Source organism: Ophidiomyces ophidiicola (assembly GCF_022830035.1).
Source record: "Ophidiomyces ophidiicola strain CBS 122913 chromosome Unknown scaffold_59, whole genome shotgun sequence".
NCBI classification, from domain to species: Eukaryota; Fungi; Ascomycota; class Eurotiomycetes; order Onygenales; family Onygenaceae; genus Ophidiomyces; species Ophidiomyces ophidiicola.
The window spans coordinates 15,583-39,742 of NW_026054699.1; the positions used below are offsets into that span (position 1 = coordinate 15,583).

Below are 24,160 nucleotides of genomic sequence, written 5' to 3' on the forward strand. Positions count from 1 at the left end.
TAATGGGCGATGCAACTTCGAGTAAATTGACAATACCGTGCCTGGCTAACTAGTTCTGGCGTTCGCGTTAACGTCCACGGTTGAAAGGAATTCTTCGCTGCGTCACCTTGTGGCTGCCGGGAGAAGTTGGCGATGCCTCGGCTCTACTTACTGGTAACGCCGATTTCTGGGTTTCCGCTGATCCCTCATCATGGCTTAGTTAAATTATTGACTACAACGCTACTGGACATTCTCTGGCATGCTCGATAAACTTGCTGGCGGAGTCTTCCCTTGCCTGCGAAACCGCGATTCTTTGTACGCTGCTGCACCTCCCCAGCCGTGACTCTTCAGAACCACATCCAATCTCTTGACCGTGTTGCGTAACTAGTTAGTTAGCGCAGTACCATCAGAGCTTCGGTTCCTCGGGACGGCATTCACCCATACCATAACATTCGTCGTTTAGAATACCAGGAATTAATAGCTGACTGCAAAATCCGAGCTTGATGGCTGGGGAATCGAAAGCACAGCTGGCGCCATGGGAGAGTGCCATTGCCGGCGCTGCGGGAGCCGTTTTAGCCAATGCGATGGTATATCCTCTTGACATGTGAGCTACCATCCGGCATCTCCACCATCAACGAAATATTGACTGACTTTCTCTGGCGATAGTGTCAAGACTCGCCTTCAAGTTCAAGTAAAATCTCAAAAGCTAACAAACGGAAATCCTCCCCATGACGACCACCACCACCATCACTTCTATGACTCTACCGTAGATGCGATCAAAAAAATCATCGCCCACGAGGGTGTGGAAGGGTTGTATTCTGGAATTCATGGCTCCTTGGTCGGAGTGGCATCGACGAACTTTGCCTATTTCTACTGGTACTCCATCGTTCGAACGCTTTACATGAAATCAAATCTTCCTCATCCTCCAAACACTGCCATTGAGCTCTCACTTGGCGCTATTGCCGGTGCTATCGCACAGGTTTTCACAATACCAGTGTCTGTAGTCACCACTCGCCAACAAACACAGAAGAAAGGAGAGAAAAAAGGGTTCTTTGAAACTGGCAAGGAAGTGGTGCACAGTGAGGATGGTTGGAGTGGGTTATGGAGGGGACTGAAGGCCAGTCTAGTTCTTGTCGTTAATCCGGCAATTACCTACGGTGCTTATCAAAGGCTACGAGATGTTATATTTCCTGGGAAAAGTAACTTGAGACCATGGGAAGCTTTTGGTATGGACGCCAGTCGTATGTCGAGATGTTGGAGCTGACCTGTTGCTAGTGTTGGGTGCTATGTCCAAAACTCTTGCTACGCTCGCTACGCAGCCGTTGATTGTTGCAAAAGTCGGCCTACAGTCCCGCCCACCGCCATCAAGAGAGGGGAAACCTTTCAAAAGTTTTATTGAGGTGATGAAATATATAGTTGAGCATGAAGGCCCCTTCGCATTGTTCAAGGGCATTGGGCCCCAGATCCTCAAGGGCCTCCTAGTCCAAGGTCTCTTAATGATGACCAAAGAAAGGTAATGATTGTCATATTTTATTATCTATTGTTGTGTCATACTGACCTATATATTGGCAGACTTGAAATACTTTTCCTTATGTTTTTCGCCTACCTCCGCAAGGTAAAGAAGGACAAACTAAAAAATTTGGCAAATGCTGCTGCCGACAGCGCAAAGAGCACATTGCCTCTCACGACGAAATAGATTATGGAAGAACATGTATGATTTTTTTCTCTTTTTTGGTGTAACTCAAGTATAGTACTATATGTAGATTTTCTCACTCTATCTTTTGTCTGTATGTCTGCGCATTCTCGCGCTTTGTAGCTATTGCGATAAAGGCGAAAAAGGTGTGCAAAGTGTCAAATTCAATACACTCTTTAACTATTAGGGTTGTCGGGTCTAAAACGGCGGTGTCGGGGTGATCGGCAACCCCCCTGTCCGGCTGGCAGGGCTCGCGCCAAAATAAACACCACCCATGGGTGTCAGTTTCAACGACACCGGTGACGAACTCCTCCATACATGAAGCACACAATACTTCATTCTCCCCCCAGAACATCAAGCCAGTCATGAGATGGCTGTTCTGGGCATCGCCGCCGGAGAATGGCCCAAATGATGACGACGATACGAGCGATGTTCTACTCCCATCCGCCCGCGGTCGAGCGCCGCCTTCTTCCGATTCCCTGATATCCCGAGTCCAATCAGGGAGAGATACCGATGGCAATTCAGCATATCATGCTACAGGCAGTAAACGTTTTTTCGAAGCGAAAACTGTCGTTTCGACCGTCCTTCTAACCAGTGGCATCTTGCTATGTATCCGCATTCAACGCAAATATCTCCGACGGATACCTGAGGCGGGTTATGTTCCCCGCTCTTTCTTCAGACGCCGGAGTATATTTGGAAAAGTAACAAGCGTGGGAGATGGTGATAATTTTCGACTGTATCATACACCTGGTGGCAGGTTTGGCGGGTGGGGATGGTTGCGAAGTGTTCCCACGCAGAAGAATGACTTGAAGAATAAAACTGTATGGAAGGAGGCGTCATTTTGAAATAAATTGTATTGATTACTGTTGCTAACTTATCTACTCAAGATTCATGTCCGACTCGCCGGTGTCGACGCCCCTGAGCTCCCTCACTTCGGCCGCCCTGGCCAACCGTACTCAGAAGAAGCACACACTTGGTTAACGAATTATCTTCTTGGCCGACATGTGCGCGCCTATGTTCATCGTCCTGATCAATACAGCCGTGTCGTTGCTACAGTGTACCGTCGCCGCTGGCTTATTTTCCAGGAAGATGTCGGCCTTCAGATGCTGAAGCATGGGTTGGCAACGGTTTATGAGGCAAAGACTGGGGCGGAGTTTGGAGGTGCTGAACTGGAGAAAAAGTATAGAGATGTAGAGGTCTCGGCAAAAAGCCGGGGAAAGGGACTCTGGCAGGGAGCGAAGGGAAAGAAAAAAGCGACGTGGGAGAGCCCGAGGGAATTCAAATCGAGGATGGCGGAAGAAGATCAGAAGAGGGATGCCAGGCCGACGAAGTAGGATTCTTGGATTATTCTGTCAAATTTTATGTCATATTCCGGAAGGTATGGAGTAGGGGGAGTTTGTTTTCCATACAGATGCTTAGATATGAATCTTACGAAGAAATGACAATTCATGGTGTCGATGTGCTCATGTTCGCGGGTAGGGAAACGATTTAAAAGATATGGTAGCTGTATAGTATAGACTCCGTACTGTACATAAAAACAAAGATCCCAGTGACTTGAAAGAGAGGACCGTATAGGGTGCTGGAAAACATGGCTACGCGACCCATCCGTAAACCCAGTCCACATAACGAGAAAGTAAAAATACAATCCCCAGAATGCAACCATTAGCCGAACCTCCTTTCAATCTCAGCGAAAAGTTTTGGACTTATTTCGTCGCTGGAATTTCCCTCGACTCGCCAAAGAGACCCCTTCTTATCGTAGTGATCCAGTAGCGAACGGCTGGTCTCTTCAAACTTCTTTAATCTCTGCTTCCAGACATCGATTGAGTCGTCTTGTCTTTGGACCAGAGGTTCGCCGGTTATGTCATCCTTTCCAGGTAACTTTGGGGCGTTGAAAGTAGTATTATATACTCGACCCGAGGCGGGGTGGACCCACCGAGATGAAATTCGGCTAATTATGACGGCTGGAGGAGTAAGGAGATGAACAACGAGGTTGATAGGGACGAGGTGCTCTAGACTAGACGCCTGAGCAGCGGTGCGCGGAAAACCGTCAAGAATGAAGGAGGCAGAAGAGTCGAGCTTCGGGGAGGAAGCCGAGTTCGATTGTGATAGCCATCCCTTCGATATGAGCTCAGAGGATATCAACTCTATCATAGTGGTATCTGGAACAAGTTTGCCGGCCTGAATTGCGGACTCGGCGCGAATGCCTGCGAGTTGTCATTAGCTACCGATGGCACAAAAAGGGGTTATGCGCGAACCCAAGGGCGTTCTGTTGCGAACATGATCTCGTAGTAAATCACCAGAACTTATTGAGGCGAGTTGGGGGTATCTCTTAATCAGTCTCTCGGTTTGTGTGCCTTTTCCCACCCCAGGAGCGCCGACAAGAATAATCCGAGCGGCGTTTCGTAATTTCTTGGTCAAAACGCTCATGACTTGGGGAAATTCAGACGATATAAATTATAAAGCCCGTTGGCTGTGGTTCTGCTTTGGACTCGAGGAGTAAACACGGGGGCGCAATGGGGGGGGGGGGGGGGGAAAGCTGCCAAAATGGCGTTGAAACGGGCAGAGAACGCTAGCTATATCATTTTGACGAAAACAAAAATAACCTCGTAATAAAGCCGAAATATTAGTGAGCGGCCGAACGCGGGGGCGTGAAAGAAGCGAGGCCTGGGTATATAGCGCGACAGCGGAACAATGAGCGCAGATGGGTGGACACCAAGCAGTATTTCCTGTTGGGGAATCGGCTTGGTGTTCGCCGGTCCCTTGCCCTGAGCGTTTCCCCGGATGAGTCAGCATGTGAACCGTGCATCAGGCACGTGAAACGCAGGGCTCGGGTCTCCACTTGGCGCTGCCGAGTTGCTCCGACCTCGGGAGAGCTCGGGCGGCCTCGGAGGCCGGCGGCCGCTCTCCGTTCAGCCGGCTCAAACCGCGCTAGAGGTAAATTTGAGAACCTTAAATAGCGCCGAGACAGGCATCTTAGCATTCAATATTGTACAAACAGCACGCTTTCGTGATAACCACATATCTACGGAGTACGGAGTAGGACTATGGACTACTCTGATTTTGAAATCGATCGATCAATCGCCCAGCTCTTGCTATTTAACGAGAAAGCTGGGCAGCTTACTAGCAAGTGATATCTGTTGACCACATCCAGCCGGTCAACTTGCTTCCTACGGTGCATTGGTTCTTTAATTATTCTCAATATCTCTGTCCATTCAGATAGCTTAGCCGAGACCCGGAAATTTTTATTACTATACGAGTACGCTATTACCTTGCCGTATGATCCGAACGATGTTGGCCATAGATGCACAAGAATTCTGCATTAGATACCTTTTTTTGCCGGGTTGTCCAGACCCTGGACCGCTCCATGAGAATGTCTAACATCAGATCCAACCACGTAAAATTACGGTGTGATATTACTAACTGAAGCTTCGCCACCAAAGTCTTCTAAAGATTCTGCTACACTTTACAACAATGTCATCAATTTCAGCAACCCGGAAGTTTCTCGTTTATCCAGCCAGCCCGTAGGCGCTTCAACAGGTTCGTAGTCAATACAGCTAAAGTAATAATTATGTGCCGGCAATAACCCATAAACGGGATAAAAGTCGCGCAGCTCAACTCCTTCCGTTTCTTTCCTTCAAATATTGATGACAGGTGGTTGCAGATCTTGCGCTTCCTTGGCAAGCTATTCAATCTTCATCGAAGGATATGATAAGCTTTCAACACACAAGTTTACACTCCCCGTCCATCCCATCACTCAGCTTCAATAACCTATGCATTAAGGCGCACGGAACCTTTCGCCATTCAGCCAAAGGAAGCACAGATTAGCGCCACCAAGAAATTTCCTGTGTAGTGATAGGGTGGAAGTTGTACGGAGTATATAACTATAGAAGGCCTCATGTGAATTTTCAGCGGTGAATATGGTAATAGTATCGAAATAGCTATAAAATTCTCCCTGATAATGAAGAATACTGAGTACTGTATTTTGTTTCATGGGGTATTGGATGATTGAGAGGTACGGAGTATGCGCTTGAGTTAAATGGAACACGTGAAGGTTGGCGTGAGTCGCGTCCAGACGCGTCTCTCTGCCAATTCAATATCGTCAGACAAGTTGGGAAGCTTCAGCAACACACAATAAATCCGTCAAAATGCTTCAGTACGACAAAACACGGATTGATCCAAAGCGCCGTGCTGGCCTGGATTTTAAACGAAGGCAATTTGCTACTCCAACCTACAAACAACAAGATTATCCCCATCGTTTAAACTTCTATGAAGTGCCACCAACCGCTGAAATCACGCTCGAGCAATTCGAACAATGGGCAATTGATCGCTTGAGGAGTATGTTACTTATAGAAAACCAGTTATGCTGAAGTTAAGCTCACAGCTCGCAGTCCTGTCAGAATTTGAAGCATGCTCATACCGAAACAAAACCCCCTCAGAGACGGCGGCGCATATTGCGCCTCTCCTCCAGAAATTTCTTCCTCTTCATTCAAATACCGCCTCGGGATCCGGTGTCGATCAAAGACTAAGGGACGAGCGTCAAAAGGACCATTATTCTCACTTTATTCTCAGACTCGCATTTTCGTCGACCGACGAGTTGAGACGGAGATTCGTTCGATTAGAGACAATGCTGTTCAAGTTTCGGTTTCAAGAAGATGATTCAAAGGAGCGACGTGCATTTGTGGATAGTTTGAATTTTGACTGGGACATTGTCTCTGACGAAGAGAAGCATAACCTGGGAGAAGCCTTACTTGCGTCTACGCCTGGAATCAAGAGACTCGATAATGAGGGGTGGTTTAAGGTAGATTGGGAAAGAGTACCAGAGTTGGTTGAGCGCAGGGGCGTGTTGTTAAGGAAAGGCAAAGCCTATGTTCCCTTGCGAGAGCAGCTTAGCATGATCATGGCTGAGTTCAGTATTCGTTTGGAGAAAGCCCTTGAGGCAAGTTCTAAATTGTTCCTCTTTACCTGATGGTGCTCCTACTAAATTTTCCTCAGTTTACAAGCAAGGCACTTCCTCGGTTAGACGAAGACGATCGCCTTGTCCCGATTCTCGATCACCTTTCGAAGAACTTTGGAACTTCGGATACTTCATATATTGATGGCGAGGGCGCCGTGCCTGGGGCGCCGATTACGGCCGCATCAATTGATGCCTTATCTTCCAGCTTCCCTCTATGTATGCGAAATCTGCACATGCAACTACGAAAAAACGCCCATTTGAAACATTTCGGCCGGCTTCAATATACGTTATTTCTCAAGGGTATTGGACTGTCGCTCGAGGACTGTATCATGTTTTGGCGACAATCTTTCAGAAACTTCAGTGATGATGAATTCAACTCCAAGTATAAATATAATATTCGCCATGCTTATGGTGATGTCGGAGGCGATTCGAATCGGCGAGGCAGAGGGTATCCCCCGTATTCGTGTCAAAAGATCTTGACCGACAATGCCCCTGGCGCCGGACAAACACACGGGTGTCCCTATCGCCACTTTTCTGTGGACAACCTTATTGCTTTACTTCAAGTTACTGGTGTAAATGACAGAGACGTCTTGCAAGGTGTACGAGAGGATGTTGGGAGAATGAGATACCACATCGCTTGCAACCGCGTTTTCGAACATGTCCATAAAGATGAACTGAAGAAGGCAAAGGATGAGGGGATAATGAGTCCGGCTGAGCTGGACACAATTGTCCATCCAAACACGTATTTCAAACGTAGCTACCAGTTGAAAAACCTGGGCAAGCTATCAAAGGCAGATGTTGAAATGACAGCATAACGATACAATTTATGATTTGATTTGAGTTGGTGCTTATGGGCGCACTCCGAAAGATTCAATACTTGGGTAAAGTAGGACTGCTCTTGATATTGTACGGAATATGTATGGAGTATTGCAGGCGTTGGTTATGAGGATAAGGAAGATCGAATTCGATCGTACGTGCAGGCTTATAACCGTTCTCGGCATTTGTGCATATATTATGATTCAGTGTTCGTGTATAACGATGACATTCGACAAGGCGTTTACTGTCAAATGATACTTGGCTAAATAGAAAGAATGTTACCGCGGCTGATTCCCGGTTCATCGTCAAGCTTCAGAATGAGCTTTCAAAACCAGGTGCCCAGCGATGGGTAATAATTCTCTATACGCTCGACGCGAAAACAGCAACGCCATTGCAAAGAGACAGAGGCTGACATCAGTAATGTGTAAAGTCGGCGATGTAAAATGTAGATGAAGAAAAGAAAGAAGGGAGAAGGTTGGAGTGTTGATCGAAGTTTTTAAGGCGCGCGCGCTAGCTCTACGGCGGACCGCAAGCGCCAATCATCCTGCAAGCTGGCTTCATTCCCTCGTCTACGCAGTGCACCTACGAAATCACCCCAGCCCACCCGCACACCACGGCCATTGACCAAGGCCCGTCTCTCCTCTGCTGGTTCTGACTTTGGTGAGAACGCTCATGCGCTCAGCTTTCATTGACACTAATTCCTGGTTTTAGTGCCCCCATTTTCTGCCCAACTAATCGCAAGCTCCGACGGAGGAGTTGACCTTGGGTCCCAACATTCCACAATGGATTTCGACGCTCTGAAGGACCAGTGGAGCGATATCGAGGATCGCGATGGTATTCGTCTGAGCTGGAACACATTTCCAAGTACCCGGATGGTTCGGCAGCGCTTCGTCCCGCTTTCTGGAATTCAGTGCCTGACAAGGAGTATAGGAAGCATCCCGGCTTGTTGTGCCGATCGGGGCCGTCTACACGCCATTGAAAGAGAGACCGGAGGCCCCGTTGTTGCAGTATGAACCAGTGACTTGCAAACAGCCTTGCAGAGCAGTCTTAAACCCCTACGCGTACGTGGTTTGTTTTTAACGAGGTCGAGTCCCGGCAACCAACTAATAGGCTATAGTAATGTCGACATCCGTGCACGCATTTGGATATGCCCATTTTGTCTCCAACGCAACCCCCTCCCCCCGCATTATAAAGACATTGCGGAGAATGCTGTTCCACCAGAGCTACATCCTATGAATACAACCATTGAATACCGGCTTGCACGCCCGGCGCCCGCCCCGCCCATTTTCCTCTTTGTTGTTGACATATGCCAAGAGGAAGATAGCTTGAAGGCTGTCAAGGACTCCCTCATCATGAGTCTGTCTCTATTGCCGCCTAACGCACTTGTGGGTCTGATTACATTTGGTACTATGGTATGGACCCCATGTGCTGGGCTATATCTCACAGCTACTGATACCCCATAGGCCCAAGTGCACGAACTCGGCTATACGGAGTGCGCCAAGTCGTATGTATTCAGAGGTAGTAAGGACTATACTGCTAAGCAAATTCAAGAGATGCTTGGTCTTCTTGCCCCGGGCCTCAGAGCTCCTGTTTCACAGCAGCAACCTGGCCGGCCAGTTGCTCCTCCGGTCTCTCCAGCCGCGCGGTTCCTCCTCCCCGTTCAGCAGGCGGATTTCCAAATCACCAATGCTCTTGAACAACTTCCTCAGGACCCTTGGCCTGTTGCAAATGACAGGCGTCCGTTGCGATGTACCGGTGTGGCCCTTAGCGTAGCAATTGGCTTGATGGAAACTTCGTTCCAAAATGCTGGCGGCCGTATCATGCTGTTCACTAGTGGGCCGCCAACACAGGGGCCAGGTCTAGTAGTTGGACCGCAACTAAGGGAACCAATGCGCTCACATCATGATATCGACCGGGACAATATCAAGTACTACAAGAAGGCTGTAAAGGTATGTTGATATTTTTCTTAGTAATGATTGGTGCCGCTAACAGCATCCAGTTCTATGATGGCTTAGCGAAACGTGTAGCTCACAATGGACACATCGTGGATATCTTTATTGGATCTCTGGACCAAGTTGGACTATTAGAAATGAAAAGCTTGGTAAACTCGACAGGTGGGCATATGGTTTTAACGGATGCCTTTACATCTACTCAGTTCAAGCAGTCTTTGGTGAGAGTTTTTGAGAAAGACGCGAATGATAACCTTCAAATGGGCTTCAATGCTGCTTTGGAGGTACTGACCACAAAGGAGCTCAAGGTTACAGGCCTCATCGGGCACGCCGTATCATTAAACAAGAAATCAAGCTCTGTTGGAGAAACTGAATGTGGAATTGGCAATACATGCTCTTGGAAGATGTGCGGCATCAACCCCTCATCTTCTTACGGGATCTACTTCGAGATTGCAAACCAAGGAGGCCCAGCGGCTATGCAGCAAGGAGGACACAAAGCTTTGATGCAATTCCTTACATACTATCAACATTCTTCGGGGCAATTCCATCTCAGAGTGACAACTGTTGCCAGGCCCCTGAGTGGTCCAGCAGGCGACTCATCCCTGGCTCAATCCTTTGATCAGGAAGCCGCTGCCGTTTTGATGGCCCGTATCGCTGTATTCAAAGCAGATGTCGATGATGGACCGGACGTCTTGAGATGGGTCGACCGCATGCTGATCAGACTTTGCTCACGCTTCGCAGATTATCGGAAGGATGATCCTTCGTCTTTCCGACTGGAGAAGAACTTTACACTTTACCCTCAGTTCATGTTCCATCTTCGACGGAGTCAGTTCTTGCAAGTTTTCAATAACTCCCCAGACGAGACTACATTCTACCGACATGTTCTCAATCACGAATACGTTGGAAATTCCCTTATTATGATTCAACCTACCCTAGACTCATATTCTCTCGACCATGAAGGCGCTCAACCAGTACTTCTCGACTCAAGTTCTATACAACCAACTCATATTCTCCTTCTTGACACGTTTTTCCATATTTTAATTTTCAACGGAGAGACAATGGCTGCGTGGAGAAAGGCCGACTATCAAAATCAGGAAGGATATGAGAACTTTAAGGCCATTCTAGAACAGCCGAAGGAGGATGCCAGGGTACCTTGCCATTCTATGCTCTAGACCAAAATGACTCCTATTGACACTATTCTAGGATCTTCTTCAGGATCGATTCCCTTTGCCACGCTTTATCATCTGCGATGCAGGAGGCTCTCAAGCTCGTTTCCTTCTTTCCAAACTCAACCCATCTACTACTCATTCTAGCGGCGGCTATGGCGGCGGTCAATCTGCTCAAACTATCTTTACCGATGATGTTTCCCTTCACACCTTCATGGAGCATTTGATGAAGTAAGTTTCCCAAAATCAAGTGGCTTATGCAAGAATTCTTCTAACATTTTCTGCTAGGCTGGCGGTATCAGGTACCAACTAAGATAAAGGGACTTGCTTGTCTAGGAGTTTGTCCAGCTGGAGGGTATATGTATTTAATTCTCACTGTAATGAATTCTACTTTTCGTCTCAGGGGGTCTTGATGAAACCAACCAACCATTGTGAATAACGTAGGGCGAACTATATTTGCCACCACCGCATAATATTTGTCACGTGGTGCATCATGCCCTAAGTTTGGCCGAGTTCGCTTAGCCCAGCAAAAGAACCGGCAAAACTATCGAAGCTTTTCTCTTTCTCTGCCTCACCCAACCTCAACAACCAGACATCACAAAGGAAGATTGACTACCTTTCGCACTCGCCATGCGTAAGTATCGTCTTCTTGTGTGCTTTCAAAATGGCGGCTAATGTATTCCTGAACAGCTCCAAAGCTCGATCCCTCTGAGGTGAAAGTCATGTAAGTCTCGCTAGCTAAACACCGATGGGAGGCGCATTTATCCTAACTAAGAATATAGCCACCTGCGAACCACAGGTGGTGAGGTCGGAGCACAGTCTGCTCTTGCTCCCAAAATTGGTCCTCTCGGTCTCTCGCCAAAGAAGATCGGTGAAGATATCGCCAAGGCTACTGGTGACTGGGTACGTTTTGAACAACAGACAGAATGCCAAACAATAGCCCACATTGGACAGTCAATATATCGGGTATGCGAGTTTGTCCAGCGGACTTGCTAACTCTTGACTTTTAGAAAGGTCTTCGCGTCACCGTGAAGCTTACCATCCAGAACCGTCAAGCTGCCATCTCGGTCGTGCCCTCCGCCTCCTCTCTTGTCATCAAGGCTCTCAAGGAACCTCCTCGGGACCGTAAGAAGGAGAAGAACATCAAGCACTCCAAGTCCATTCCTCTTGATGAGATCATTGATATTGCTCGCATCATGAAGGAGCGCAGCTTCGCCAAGGAACTCAAGGGCACCGTACTTGAAATTCTGGGCACTGCTTTCTCCGTCGGCTGCCAAGTTGACGGACGGTCTCCCAAGGAGATCAGCGATGAGATCAAGGCTGGTGAAATTGATAGTATGCGAAGTGTTCCTTCATTCCGTTTGACTTGTTGACACTAACCCTCATCTAGTTCCATCCGAGTAAAAAGTGAAATTTATAAAACTATAATTAAAAACTCTTTTTTCTCTGTGCTCGTCTGCTCACTGTATGATCAAACTATGGGCGCATTTATTGTGACTAGGGCAGGTACGGCGCTCAATGGAGATATCAATTGGCCCACTTTTTTTTTTAGTGCCATTTATGAGAAATGAATTGCTACCAACAATGCTTCACCGGGCCAGATCCGTTAGGCTAGCTTTTCCTTTTCAGACTTTTGTTCCAACGAATCTTGGGGTTCTTTTTTTCTGAACATCACTTCCTTCCTTTGCCACACTCTGGCCTACACCAGTCTAGCTTCGATGTTAGACAAAATTGCCTCACGGTATGGGCTTATTTTGACGCAAAGGAGAGCAAGGGGCACCTTCATGGCGCCTCTGACCAACTACTCACCGCGGTATTCTTTGGGGATTTCGCCTGTTTCCCTCCGGGGAAATGGGCGGCCTTGACGTGGATACAGTGGTCCATCTTTTACGGTCAACATGCAATGTATATGGAATTTCTGAGACTCTCACTGTACGTTGAATAGTACATAAATGCCACAAGTTCAATATACTCCGTGCTCTAATACACACACACACACCTCCGTAGAAAGAGTAAAGTATGAGAATCATTCCTACCGAGCCAATCAGATTCCATCCCATATATGACACTTGGCAACAAGGAGCTAGTTTTGCATTAAAAAATGGCAGGCTCTCTCTTACGCCCACGGAATCGAGACCAATGTCTTTCAGTAATCTCGCTGGCAGCCACCTCTTCCACTGTCCGTCCTTCAGACTAGGGTGGCGAGTCTCCTAGATACTTCGCTCCACCCAGCCACGGGGCGGCGGGAGGGGAGATCCATGATGGTCATCGAACTCCATAATGTGGAGCAAGTATGGTCGTTTTCTTCAGCCTACCACCTTGGCCTACTATGTCTTGGCTTTCTTGGTTGCTCGTCCTCTTTCGTCAAAATCCCCAAAGATCCCTCACACGGATTACTTGTCTACAGAGCTGCAAAAGGGCCGTAGTCCATGGAGCGCTGTCAGTCTCGACTGCGAGGGAGCATCCAGTCCCCGCCGGGCTTTTCCATAGCGCTCCCCGCGCGCATGGCAAGCAGGAAGCATGTGTTTCTGGCTCGGAAACCAACTCCATTTCTCTCGGCAGGCGAGAGCCTTTGGACGTACTTTTGAGCGAAGGACGGGCGTAGCTCCGTGCCAGCTGTTCGTCTGAGAAATCCTACCTAGTGCGGCGTGGTATGTATGTAGCTGCAAGACTGTCTGAGAGATACTTCCCGACGGTGTGGTTGTTGTGACCATGTTCGGCCTAGGCTGGGAGTCTTGAACGCTGAGTTTCGCAATTTTATTATGATAGCCGCGACGGCGGCAATGCGGCGCCGACGAGATCCGCAGCATCCGACGAACACGCTTCTAGAAGGCAGGAAAAAAAAAAAGGAATACGTGCACCGCTGGATGGATTCTACTCCGTGCACGGCAGCGACTCCCAAGCTGCAGCCACAATCCCATCGGTGTATCCCGGCTTGGAGACTCAACAGAGCAGAATAGGCTGAGTCGCGATTGCTACTCCGTACTCCGTAGTGCCGGCGAGACTCCGATAGCCCATGTCGTCGGAATGGCACTAGCCTATTTCAGGCATTTAGCCCGATTCGTGCGGGTAGTCAAAATTTTGGTTGGGGCGGAATAACTATTCTTCCACTGGCATGCAGCCTGTATTTGCGGTTGCCCTTTCCACTTCTCTCTTCTTTCTCTCTCTCTCTCTCTCTCTCTCTCTTCGCCAGCTCAATGCTTCTGCAAATTGCTCCGTAGTTCCGATGGTTGGTGGTGCTGAATAGCCATGTCTTCTGCACCCAGCTGCATGGGTTGCGGTTATTTGGGTCCATCATCCTACAGGCGCGTACATGCGAAGTCAAAATTCAGGTGGTATCGTCAACTACCTTGCTGACTGACGCCCGGTGAATGTGAGGTGTTCTGCAATTTTTGAATCTGTTCTTTCCTCTCCTCTCCTCTCCTCTTCTCTCTCTCTTCCTCCACAGTGCTCCTTCGCATCGTTCCATAGTTCTGATGGCGACCGGAAAGACATGCCTTCTGGACCCAGTTGCCCTGGTCGTGCTGGCGTGGGATGGAGAACAACATCCTACGGGCACGTCTAGGAGGGTAGAGAAATTTTGAGCTTTAGGCTGGTGATTTCTCAATCCCTCAGGATACAACGTCATTGGCATCGGGCCAGCTAACCGGATATGCCCTAATTTGGAAATCAGGTGTTGATGTCATGGGCCTGTTCTACTCACAGGTATGGTGAGCCAGCTGGGAGATCCTGTGGGATGGCAGTCCGATGTTCGCGGCGATGAAGGTCGCGATCATATCGGCCTTGCGACAATGCAGCGCGACGCCAAAGCTATATAAGGGTGGACATCCGGCCGTCGATTGAGCTGCAGAATCAAGCATCATACTTGTTCCTATCGGACAGCTCAGCTATACGCAGTTGAAGATGCAGTGGTTTCAGCTCGCTCTTTCGGTTGGGAGCCTCATGCTCCTGCCAGGCCTCGGCCATGCCAGGCCCTCGCCGGAACCCTCGACTGAGGCATCGCTCGCTCGTCGACAGCCTCCCGCCCAGCCCCCGTTTACCCCTGGCGGGTTCGCCTATCGCGGATCCTACCTAAGTCCTCTCGAGGTTCGGAGCATGGGTGGCTTCTGGCCCTCAGGCGCTGATTGGGAGGCACGCCCGGAAGCATTCAACCTCGATCGACACGTCAACGGCGGTGAGAATGGTGTTGGGGTAGGAGTTCAGGACCCGGAGCTGTGGAGATCGGCGTATGTTACTGTCGGCCAGACGATAGAAGCTGCACAGCAGCAGCCGGGTGGCTGGTTGTACGTGATCAGGGCGACACCGAACATGCTCTACGGGAACGGGTATCCCGAAAGCTACGCCTATGCTCTGGGAGGAGTTCTCTGGCAGCAGGTGATAGGCTGGCATCGAGTCCAACGGGGACCCAACGGCGAAGTCTCTGTTGAATACCCTATGACGCTCAACCGCGAGTATGAACATCGGGTATATGATGGCAACCCAGCCTGCCAAGCGAGCAGCAGCATACCACCGAACATGCGGAATCCGGATCGCCAGACTTATGGTCAACACAACGAGGACGATGAAGCGGTAGAGCTGATGGAAGACTGGACGGTGATTTCCCTAGTGGGCTTGTTTCCGTTCCAATGGAGACATTACGAGTTCGACGAAGATGTCCCTGGGCCGCTGGAAGGGCTCCCCGAGGCCGCGCCGATTCCCGCACCGCCTGTACAACGGCGGCTGTCGGGCGATGAGCTCCTCGCGGCGGCGGAGTACCTCGCGGGCCTGGACGAGGGTCATCGATGCGAAATCCCGATGGAAATGTGGAACGAATATCTGGTGGACGAGGCGGACCACGATTTGGCACTGGCGTTCGCGTATGTGAACGAGACCCTGGGTCATCACGCCGCCGGCCCGTCACACGGCAACCAGCCCGGCCCGTCTAATGGGGATCAGCTCAACCCGCCTAACGCTCACCCGCCGGCGCACAGCCCCGCGTGGCCGAACAACGACGAAGGTCTGGATCGGGCGGTGGCGGAGGCGATGCAATGGTTTGACCAGCAACACGATGCAATGTGCACGCTACTCAGCGGCGCGTGCGGGTTCATGGGGAGCCCTAACCGACGGTCAGACAAGGGTAAGTTTTTTTTTTTTTTTTTTTTGGCGCGATGTGTGGACGTTCTGTATGATTGGCTGACGGCGGGGAGCAGACAAGCTGAAGGCGCCCAAGGCGAACCTGAACAAGTTCTGCCAGCGGCTGAAGAAGAACTACCACCGGCCGCTGACATGCAAGAAAACGGACAAGGGGGTGTGCGAGGATGCGCGGGCGCGGTGCTCGACGATCAATTACCTGGTGCTGGACATTGCGCTGGGCGACTACAACTGGGGGGGCACGTACGACAACATCCTGGCGATGATGGGGCATCACTGGTACATGATGGCAGAGGCTCCGGGTTACGGGGACCACGCGCAGAAGATAATTGACCTGGAGAAGTCGTATGGGACGAAGACGGTGCGGATCCGCGACATGCACGGGATCGTGCTGATGGACCACCTGGTGGACGCGGTGGGCGCGGGCGACCAGTGGTACCTGCAGGGTGAGCACCTCTCTTGCGGGCGTGTCTTTTTCACGGGCTAACACAGGCTTGCAGACGTGAAGTTGGTGGCCCAGTGCGAGGGATCGCGGGACCGCATCCACATGGACAAATTCATAGGCATCAACAAGTGGGTTGGGCACCAGGGCGCGGCGCGCGAGTCGATCGTGTGGAACGGGTGGTTTGGGCCGGAGGACTGGCGGCAGGAGAAGCCGGGGATCGGGCAGAAGCCCGACGCGTAGAGCGAGGACGAGGGCGAGCGAGAAGGAGAGGCGAGGGCGAGGGCGATGGAGAGGGGAGGAGGCAGTTAGTTATGGGCGGCGCCCAAGGGAGGTAGTTAGCAGCCAGCCGTTGACGGCAGCCAGGTAGCTCGGCAGCTAGGCAGCGAAGTGAATAATAGTCACTACGTCTAGTGAACTCTGTACTCCGGACTGCGTGTACTCTGGATAGTTATGCTCTAGGCGCTGAAACACGGCGCTGCGGGCTTGCCCATGCCGAGTTGACTAACGCGGATCGCCCGCTTGGCCGCCCACGCCCGCCCTCGCCGGCCAACGGCGGCCCGTCCAGACCACCACCGCATCGCATCCTGCAGGCCCGCGCGCTGGCTGGCTTTGCTGGCTTCGGGGCGTCGTCTGGTCTCTCTCTCGCTCTCTCTCCCTCGCCATCGCCATCACCATCCCATCTCTCTCCCTCCCTCCCTCTCTCTCTCTCTCTCTCTCTCTCTCTCTACGTCTGCCTGCCTGCCTGCCTACTACCCACCATCCTCCGCCGCCCTCTGCCCGCCGATCGCCATCCTCGCGACCCCCCCCGTCCCGTCACACCCCAGCCGTTGCCCGTCGTTGCTTTTTGCCTTTTTTTCCCTTTTGTTTTTCCGTGTCTTCGTGTCTTGTCTTTTTTCTCTCTTTCTCTCCTGGCGTCTGCTGCTCGCTTCTCGTCGTCGCTGCTGTCCGTCATCGCCCGTCGCTCGCAGCCTGCCTTGACGTCCAGCTCACTAACCAACTATCCTAACCGCCCGTGCCAACCACCAACCCAATCCCAGCCCACCCCGTCGCCCTCAACGCCTGCCCTTCCCTCCCCCCGTCGAGCCCGCTGGACGTGCATGGCCCGCTGCAACCACGCTGGCCTGTAGGGAGCGTGCCATGATGCCGTGGCGGAAACGCACAAAGAGATTGTTTGCCCGCTGAAAGACGACGCCGCCGCCGCCGCCGCTCTTCTCACCGGTGTCGTCTTGTTGTTTTGACGCCCTTTTTTTTTCGCTTCTTTTTTTTCGCTCTCTCGCTCTCTCTCTTCCCTCAACTTCCTCTCTCCCCCGTCTGCCCGCCCGCCACGATGCTGCCGTCCGTCGCTCAGCCGCAGCCGCCGCACCACTTTCTCTCGCACCTCCACCACCACCATCACCACCACCTCCTCCTCGACTCGCGGCCCTCCCGCTACGACGAGCCTGCCAACCCCTTCTACGTGGAAAACCAGCGCCCCGCCGCCCTGCCTCCGCCGCCGCCGCCCACGTCGCTCCAGCCCGTCCTCTCGCTCCGAAACCAATACCTGCGTGCCGCCCCGCGCCCCAGCCCCGTCCCGTCCGCCAGCGAAACCACTCTCCGCCGCAAGACCCCCAACGGCACCCTACCCAACGGCTACGATGCCACCGACTGCGCCGTCCAGCCCCCGGCCTCCAAGCACATCCTAGTCTCCGCCCGCGAAACCGACCAGATGATCATGTCCCGCGCCGCTCTGGCCACCGATACCCGCCAGTATAAGGCCCTCGAGCCCCCCTCGCTGCTCCAGCCGCGCCCGACCTTCGCCCATGCCTTCAAGCCCGACTCCCGCCTCAACCCCCTGCCAAACCCCGTCCTCCCGGGCGCCCCCCACCAGACCAACTGGATTCGTTCGCTGAACTATCCCCAAGGTATCGATTCGATCCTCCAGCACAACTCGACCCTGGCTCAGCCGCCGCGCGTCTACTGGCAGAACATTCCCGCCAACCCGACCGTCTTGGCCTCGTCGTTTCAGCCCATTGGCCGCGGATCCGCTGGCCAAACCGGCGTAGGACAGTACGGGCCCTACTGGCCGGACGGTGGGTATATCCCGTATCGCCCGGCCGCCTTTCGAGACGCGCGGTATCAATCTCTCCCCCTCATTGACCAGAATCTTCCTCTCAACAACGGCACGTCCTTTCCCGGCCTGCAGTCGAATTTCAATGCACAACCCGCCTCGCTCTCAGAAGTGCCCATCCCAGGTCTGCCATGGAGCGTTTTGGCGGCACAGCAAAATCAGAACCTGCCACGCTTGTATAACTCCGAATCTCTCGACCAGCAACACTTTCCTGCCCAGCATGCCGCCCAGCAGCAGCAGCAACAGCAGCCAGAGGCTTTCTGGAATCAAAATGCCATGCCGTTTAACGCTCCCCAGCCGGCTAATCAGGCCTCTCATCCGATGCATCCCATGAACAATAATAATTGGCATACCCAGCCTATTCCACTACATGCCCCAGTACAAGGCGCCGCCCAGAGACCTCGGAATGCAGAATTTAAAGAAAAGATATTAGCATGGGCTCACAGTGTTTATGTTGATTTACTAGCCTCGCTGCATAGCGCTCGAAGGAAAAACACCGCCCAGGGAACGTCCGGCGCGGGATCGCGCGACCAGAACAAGCCATGCATATTCCCCCGGCCCCCCCGCCAGCCTGGTTCCGATTTCAGCTCGCAACAACCGGTCCTTGAAAACCACCGCTCGCTCCCATTCCAAATACCCCAGCAACATGCCGCCGCCCCAGCTGGTCCCCCCATGGATTCCCGCCGCCATTCAGCCCATTTCACGTCTTCCCAGTTCGGATTCCCTCAAAGTGACCACGACGGGCGCGGCCATTTTGCTCAGCAGCTCGACGGATTCCGGGCAGTTCGTCGGTCGTCTGCGGCGGCGGTGCCGCGCATGCCCAACCCGGCGTTTAAAGGAGTGTCTGCGGCGGAAAAAGCTGCTTCGGCGTTGGAGATTTTGTCGAGTTTGTGCATCGAGAGTAATTGGGACTGGATCGACGGCATGCTGGTTGGAGGATGTCTTGCCTACGGGCTGGGCGATTATCCGAAGGCTATGCGCTGGTACAATCGAATAATTACGAAAGATCCTTCGTACGTTTTCGTTTGAGTTCTTTGATGTTGATGTGTGTGTTTGGACTGACTAGTTATTTTACAGACACGTTGAGGCTATATCTAATCTCGCCGCCACGCTTCTCGCCTTGGAACGACGCGACGACGCTCTCGAGCATTGGTTCCGGGCGATTAAATTACGACCAAGCTACTTCGAAGCCGTTGAGCACCTTGTTGGCCTTCTGTGCAGCAGCCAACGTGGCAAAGACGCTGTTAACGTAATCCAGTTTGTGGAACAGGCCCTTCGACCGACGTCCAACGGCGATTGTTTCAGAGCGAAGGATGCCGATGACGAATCCGGAAGCGAATCGGAAGGCAGAGAATCAATTGTCTCAGCCGTCGAATCCATAGACAAGGTTGCTCTGGATTACCACGACGACATCCACAGCCCGCTCGCGTTTAACTCGTACCCGGTGAAGAAAACTGCCGATGGGTTTGGATCGAGCGGATATGCGATCCCAGGGTCGGATAACGGGAGAATGCTGGCCCTAATACACGCCAAGGGAAATATGCTTTATGCTCTAGGGGACAATGCTGGCGCAGCGGCGGCATTTGAAGATGCTATTTTAGTCGGCGCAGGCCGGACACAGAGCATAAAGGGCCTTATTCGCAAGATTCTGGATGCGTATAGCGATGACGCACGGCACGGTATCCCCTCGGACTCGACGCATCGGGTATCCAGGAACACCGTCTTGCTCTTCCCCGACCGGGCGTTGCTGACGGCGAAGCTAGTCTTTCCGCAGAATGGGCAGCTTCCGGGCCTGCATTTCGTGCCCGAGGGGATGAGTAAGAAAGCGGCGATTTCGACAACGAGCAACTCGCTTCTGTCTCTCGCGAAGATCTACCAGGATGGCATGTCGAGCTCCTCGGCGTCAGGCGCGCCGAAGGTGACTCCTGGCGTGCGAGATATCCTTGCGCTTTACTATCTTTCGCTCTCCCTGCAGCCTAGTCCATCGACGGCGAATAATGTTGGGATCCTGCTTGCAAGCATCCAGACCACGGGCAGCACAAAGACGACTCGCATCGCGGGCGAAAGTCAACTTCCTGACATCCCCGGTGTCGTTCCCGGCAGCGGCATTGCCCTCGCGCTGGCTTATTACAATTACGGATTGAATCTCGATTCAAAGCATGCTCATCTCTACACTAACCTTGGCAGTTTACTCAAAGATATCGGCCAGCTCCCCGCGGCGATCAAGATGTACGAGCAAGCGGTGCAGTGCGATAGCAACTTTGATATTGCCCTGGCCAATCTTGCGAATGCGGTGAAGGATTCCGGGCGCGTCAACGATGCGATCGGGTACTATCGACGGGCGGTCAATGCCAACCCGAATTTCGCGGAAGCTGTTTGCGGACTGGCGAATGCCTTGAACTCCGTGTGCAATTGGACGGGTAGAGGCGGAATCTCGATGAGTCGGGGAATAAGGGATCGATGGCACGTCGATGATCAGGGAATGCTGCGCGAGGCGAAGGAGATGGGTGTAGATTCCGGCTGGATCACGCGCGTCGTTGATATTGTCGATAAGCAGCTCAAGGACGGCGAGGTATGGGGCTGTGGCGTGCTGCAGACCCTGTCTATCGAGCGCTTCTACCAAACTTTTGCCGCGACCCAGGAGAACAAGGTTGTTGCTGCGAAGCAAGCTGCGCTGAAGACTATTCTGCAGTCGTGGGCGGGCAAGAAATGGGAAGGGTCTCGGGTGGTGCGGCTCATCGAGAGGGCCATACGGTGGATTGCCTGGCAATGGTACCAGGACCGATACGTGCGGCGAGTCGAGTATAACCTGTCGAAATACACTCGCCCGCATCTGCCGAGCGGGCTGTCGCCGCCTACTGCGCCAACTGTCCTGCCATTCCACACGTTTACATGCCCTCTGTCGGCCAAGCAAATCCGTCATATCTCGCAACGCAATGGGCTTCGGATATCGTGCTCGACGCTGCGGTCGCCCTGGCTGCCTTCCACCGTCTACCGGCCTCCGGCTCCTCCAAACCCGCATCTCAATGTTGGCTATGTGTCGTCCGACTTCAACAACCACCCTCTGGCGCATCTGATGCAGTCCGTTTTCGGCCTGCACAACCCGCGGCGCGTCAAGGCGTTTTGCTACGCGACTACCGCCAGCGACAATTCCGTCCACCGGCAGCAGATCGAACGCGAGGCCCCCGTATTTCGAGACGTCAGCAGCTGGTCTGTCGATCGGATCGTCGAGCAGATCGTCAGCGATGGGATTCACATCCTGGTCAATCTGAACGGGTATACGCGCGGAGCGCGAAATGAAGTGTTTGCTGCGCGGCCGGCGCCGATTCATATGTCGTTCATGGGGTTCGCGGGGTCCCTGGGCGCGGAGTGGTGCGACTACATCCTGTCCGATCAGCTGTCGATACCGCCGGAGACGCTCTCCCCGCGTAAGCGCAGCGTTAGGTTGGAGGATCGGCTGTTCGAGGCGGATCATGCGGAAGACACCGAGGACTGGGTGTATGGCGAGCGGGTGGTGTTCACACGGCATACTTTCTTCTGCTGCGATCATCGCCAGAGCGCGCCGGACGCCAAGGGCAAGCGCTTAACGTGGGATGAGGAGCAGCGGAATAGGTGGGAGATGAGGAAGGAGTTGTTTCCGAGTTTGCCGGATGATGCGATCATTCTGGGGAATTTCAATCAGCTGTATAAGGTATGTCTAGAGTTTCCGGTTTCTTGATATACTACTTGATGGGTGGATGCTAACTCTCGAAACTCAGATTGAACCGACTACATTCAGAAGCTGGTTGCGCATCCTCGCGCGCCTCCCGAATGCGATTCTCTGGCTGCTCCGATTCCCGGATCTAGGCGAGCAGAATCTTCGACAGTCCGCGGTAGCGTGGGCGGGCGAAGCCACAGCGTCACGCATCATCTTCACGGACGTGGCGCCCAAACACGCGCACATCTCGCGGGCGCGGGTGTGCGATCTCTTCCTCGACACGCCGGAGTGCAACGCGCACACGACGTCGGCGGACATCCTGTGGAGCGGCACGCCGCTCATCACGTTCCCGCGCTACAAGTACAAGATGTGCTCGCGCATGGCGTCGAGCATCCTCACCAGCGCGCTGCCGCAGAACGCGGCGGGCCGCGACGCCGCCGCCGAGCTGATCACGTCCTCGGAGGAGGAGTACGAGAACAATGCCATCCGGCTGGGGCTGGAGATGAAGTACGAAGCCGGCGGCCTCGGGCGGGCGTCGGGCCGGCTGTTCGAGCTGCGCAAGATGCTGTTTCTGAACCGGTGGGAGAGCAAGCTGTTTGATACTAAGAGATGGGTGAACGATGTGGAGTCGGCGTATGAGGCAGTTTGGAGTAAATGGGTTGATGGAGAAGAGGGGGATATATGGCTTTGAGTTGGATTTTCTTTTTTTCCTTTATGAACAGGTTCTCTTCCCTCCCTCTACATGATTGATTTATGTTTAATTGCTGGCCCCCTCATCTTTTTTTTTTTTTTCCTTCCTTTTCATTGACGTTATTGAAGCGGGCGCGAGGACTTCATGGTGATTTGGGCTGTTGACCGCATCCCAAAACACTGGTTTTGTTATTCCCTTTTCTCTTCTTTTTTCTTTTTGGTCCATCTATGACTGTTTTGTAATATCTGTTTTTTTTTTCCTCCTGCATCTCTTGCCCAATGGGCTTGGTATTCTATTCCTGCCTAGCTACCTTTTCATCATGTCTTATGTCAAAAAATGTCGTGTCCCTATCTCCCCGTTATACCACCCGCAGTTTTTTTCCCTCTCCTTACTATTCTAATTTCCTATGTCTTATCTATCTCTAGTTATGTGAGTGTCGGCCAGCCAGTACTGCATATCTGCTTAAAGAGAGAATCCCTTGGTTGGATCCCCCTGAGTGTTCTTTTGCGTACCTTTGTTTTATAAATCGAAAGAGTGCTTTTGGCTTTTGCGTTTCCTGCTGGCCGTACCACCTGTATTCCTTCCTTCTTGTTTTTTTTTTTTTTTGTTTCGTCTACATCTCCTATACCTGTTACTAGATCAGTATAGAATCAAGACGGCGAAAGTGAGGGTTTCTGCCCAGACAAACATGATTACGCTATGCATAGAAGGGGAGGATTTTGACGAGAGGGCAACAATGCTTTCGGGAGGGGGGAAATGATGGGCCAGCTCCTTTTTCCTCCTTTTCAGGCCGGGGCCTAGAAAAAAGGCGGATATTAGAAATACTGAGCGGCTTCCAAGACAAACCAGGATATAGTGTGAGCACTATGGGTAAATGCCGACATCTTTCATGTTTGATCATCAAACACAGACAGGGATCACTTCTCTGTCTCTGTGTCTTTCTCTCTCTTTTACTCTCTCTCACCGCCATGTCCATGGTGGCCAAAGCCCGACGAACGACGGACGACATGCAGACGCGGTTCCCCACGCTCTATTGCAAGAAAAGAAAAGGAAAAAAAAAGTGGGAAAGCAAAGGCGTGTGGAGTAGAGGAACTACCCACAAGACAAAAAAACGTAATGTTTTGATGGTCTTGTTGCCGCCAGACGGACGAAAACGCCGCCGCAGCAGACGCCGGCGGCGGCTCGACGGGGCCAGGCTGCGTCTATTGCAGGCTTCCAAGCCCGTAACCACCGCAAAGGGCCGTCGCGGTCGTTGGGCAAAAACAAAAAGGGGGGGGGGTATTGTTATTTTTTGCCGGGTGTAGTTTGTTCCTTCAGAGCAGAGAGCAAGCAAAGCGGGGGGGGGGGGGGGAGCATCCACCACCGCAGTTGGGGTGTTTCAAAGGGGGCGCGTTGGGCGGGTATGCAAAGAGGCGGGCCCCACGAGGCAGACAGGCAGGTAGGCAGGCATGATGATGATGATGACGATGGTGATGAAACACACGCACGTCCCTGGTCATCAGGAGGAATAATAGTAGAGGTAGTAAGAGACGG

General features: G+C 52.2%; 8 protein-coding genes across 8 annotated transcripts; 7 read left to right on the plus strand and 1 right to left on the minus strand.

The window, feature by feature from the left end:
* Positions 1-482: 482 nt before the first annotated feature.
* ANT1 (ADP/ATP carrier protein) lies at positions 483-1,675 on the plus strand (the record flags this gene model as incomplete). The annotated part of the gene is made up of 4 exons (XM_049255844.1): positions 483-583; positions 646-1,205; positions 1,255-1,492; positions 1,552-1,675. The coding sequence occupies 4 exons, from the start codon at positions 483-485 to the stop codon at positions 1,673-1,675; spliced, it is 1,023 nt and encodes a 340-aa protein (XP_049105179.1).
* Positions 1,676-2,037: 362 nt separating this feature from the next.
* Positions 2,038-3,006, plus strand: LCL3 (putative endonuclease lcl3; the record flags this gene model as incomplete). The annotated part of the gene is made up of 2 exons (XM_049255845.1): positions 2,038-2,493; positions 2,560-3,006. 2 exons carry the CDS (start codon positions 2,038-2,040, stop codon positions 3,004-3,006), a joined length of 903 nt encoding a protein of 300 aa, XP_049105180.1.
* Positions 3,007-3,334: 328 nt separating this feature from the next.
* Positions 3,335-4,099, minus strand: ADK2 (Adenylate kinase 2; the record flags this gene model as incomplete). The annotated part of the gene is made up of 2 exons (XM_049255846.1): positions 3,335-3,876; positions 3,928-4,099. 2 exons carry the CDS (start codon positions 4,097-4,099, stop codon positions 3,335-3,337), a joined length of 714 nt encoding a protein of 237 aa, XP_049105181.1.
* A 1,718-nt stretch (positions 4,100-5,817) lies between these two features.
* Positions 5,818-7,441, plus strand: PRI2 (DNA primase subunit pri2; the record flags this gene model as incomplete). Its single annotated transcript, XM_049255847.1, has 3 exons — positions 5,818-6,007; positions 6,061-6,470; positions 6,665-7,441. The coding sequence occupies 3 exons, from the start codon at positions 5,818-5,820 to the stop codon at positions 7,439-7,441; spliced, it is 1,377 nt and encodes a 458-aa protein (XP_049105182.1).
* A 346-nt stretch (positions 7,442-7,787) lies between these two features.
* Positions 7,788-10,870, plus strand: SEC23 (GTPase-activating protein S23; the record flags this gene model as incomplete). The annotated part of the gene is made up of 9 exons (XM_049255848.1): positions 7,788-7,887; positions 7,944-8,102; positions 8,154-8,317; positions 8,373-8,503; positions 8,560-8,854; positions 8,906-9,391; positions 9,442-10,539; positions 10,595-10,788; positions 10,846-10,870. The coding sequence occupies 9 exons, from the start codon at positions 7,788-7,790 to the stop codon at positions 10,868-10,870; spliced, it is 2,652 nt and encodes an 883-aa protein (XP_049105183.1).
* Positions 10,871-11,187: 317 nt separating this feature from the next.
* On the plus strand, positions 11,188-11,961 carry RPL12 (60S ribosomal protein L12; the record flags this gene model as incomplete). The annotated part of the gene is made up of 5 exons (XM_049255849.1): positions 11,188-11,191; positions 11,248-11,281; positions 11,340-11,460; positions 11,568-11,892; positions 11,948-11,961. 5 exons carry the CDS (start codon positions 11,188-11,190, stop codon positions 11,959-11,961), a joined length of 498 nt encoding a protein of 165 aa, XP_049105184.1.
* Positions 11,962-14,460: 2,499 nt separating this feature from the next.
* LOZ57_006835 (uncharacterized protein) lies at positions 14,461-16,372 on the plus strand (the record flags this gene model as incomplete). Its single annotated transcript, XM_049255850.1, has 3 exons — positions 14,461-15,673; positions 15,747-16,133; positions 16,188-16,372. 3 exons carry the CDS (start codon positions 14,461-14,463, stop codon positions 16,370-16,372), a joined length of 1,785 nt encoding a protein of 594 aa, XP_049105185.1.
* A 1,087-nt stretch (positions 16,373-17,459) lies between these two features.
* On the plus strand, positions 17,460-22,627 carry LOZ57_006836 (uncharacterized protein; the record flags this gene model as incomplete). Its single annotated transcript, XM_049255851.1, has 3 exons — positions 17,460-19,252; positions 19,317-21,930; positions 21,998-22,627. The coding sequence occupies 3 exons, from the start codon at positions 17,460-17,462 to the stop codon at positions 22,625-22,627; spliced, it is 5,037 nt and encodes a 1,678-aa protein (XP_049105186.1).
* Between the last annotated feature and the right edge of the window lie 1,533 nt (positions 22,628-24,160).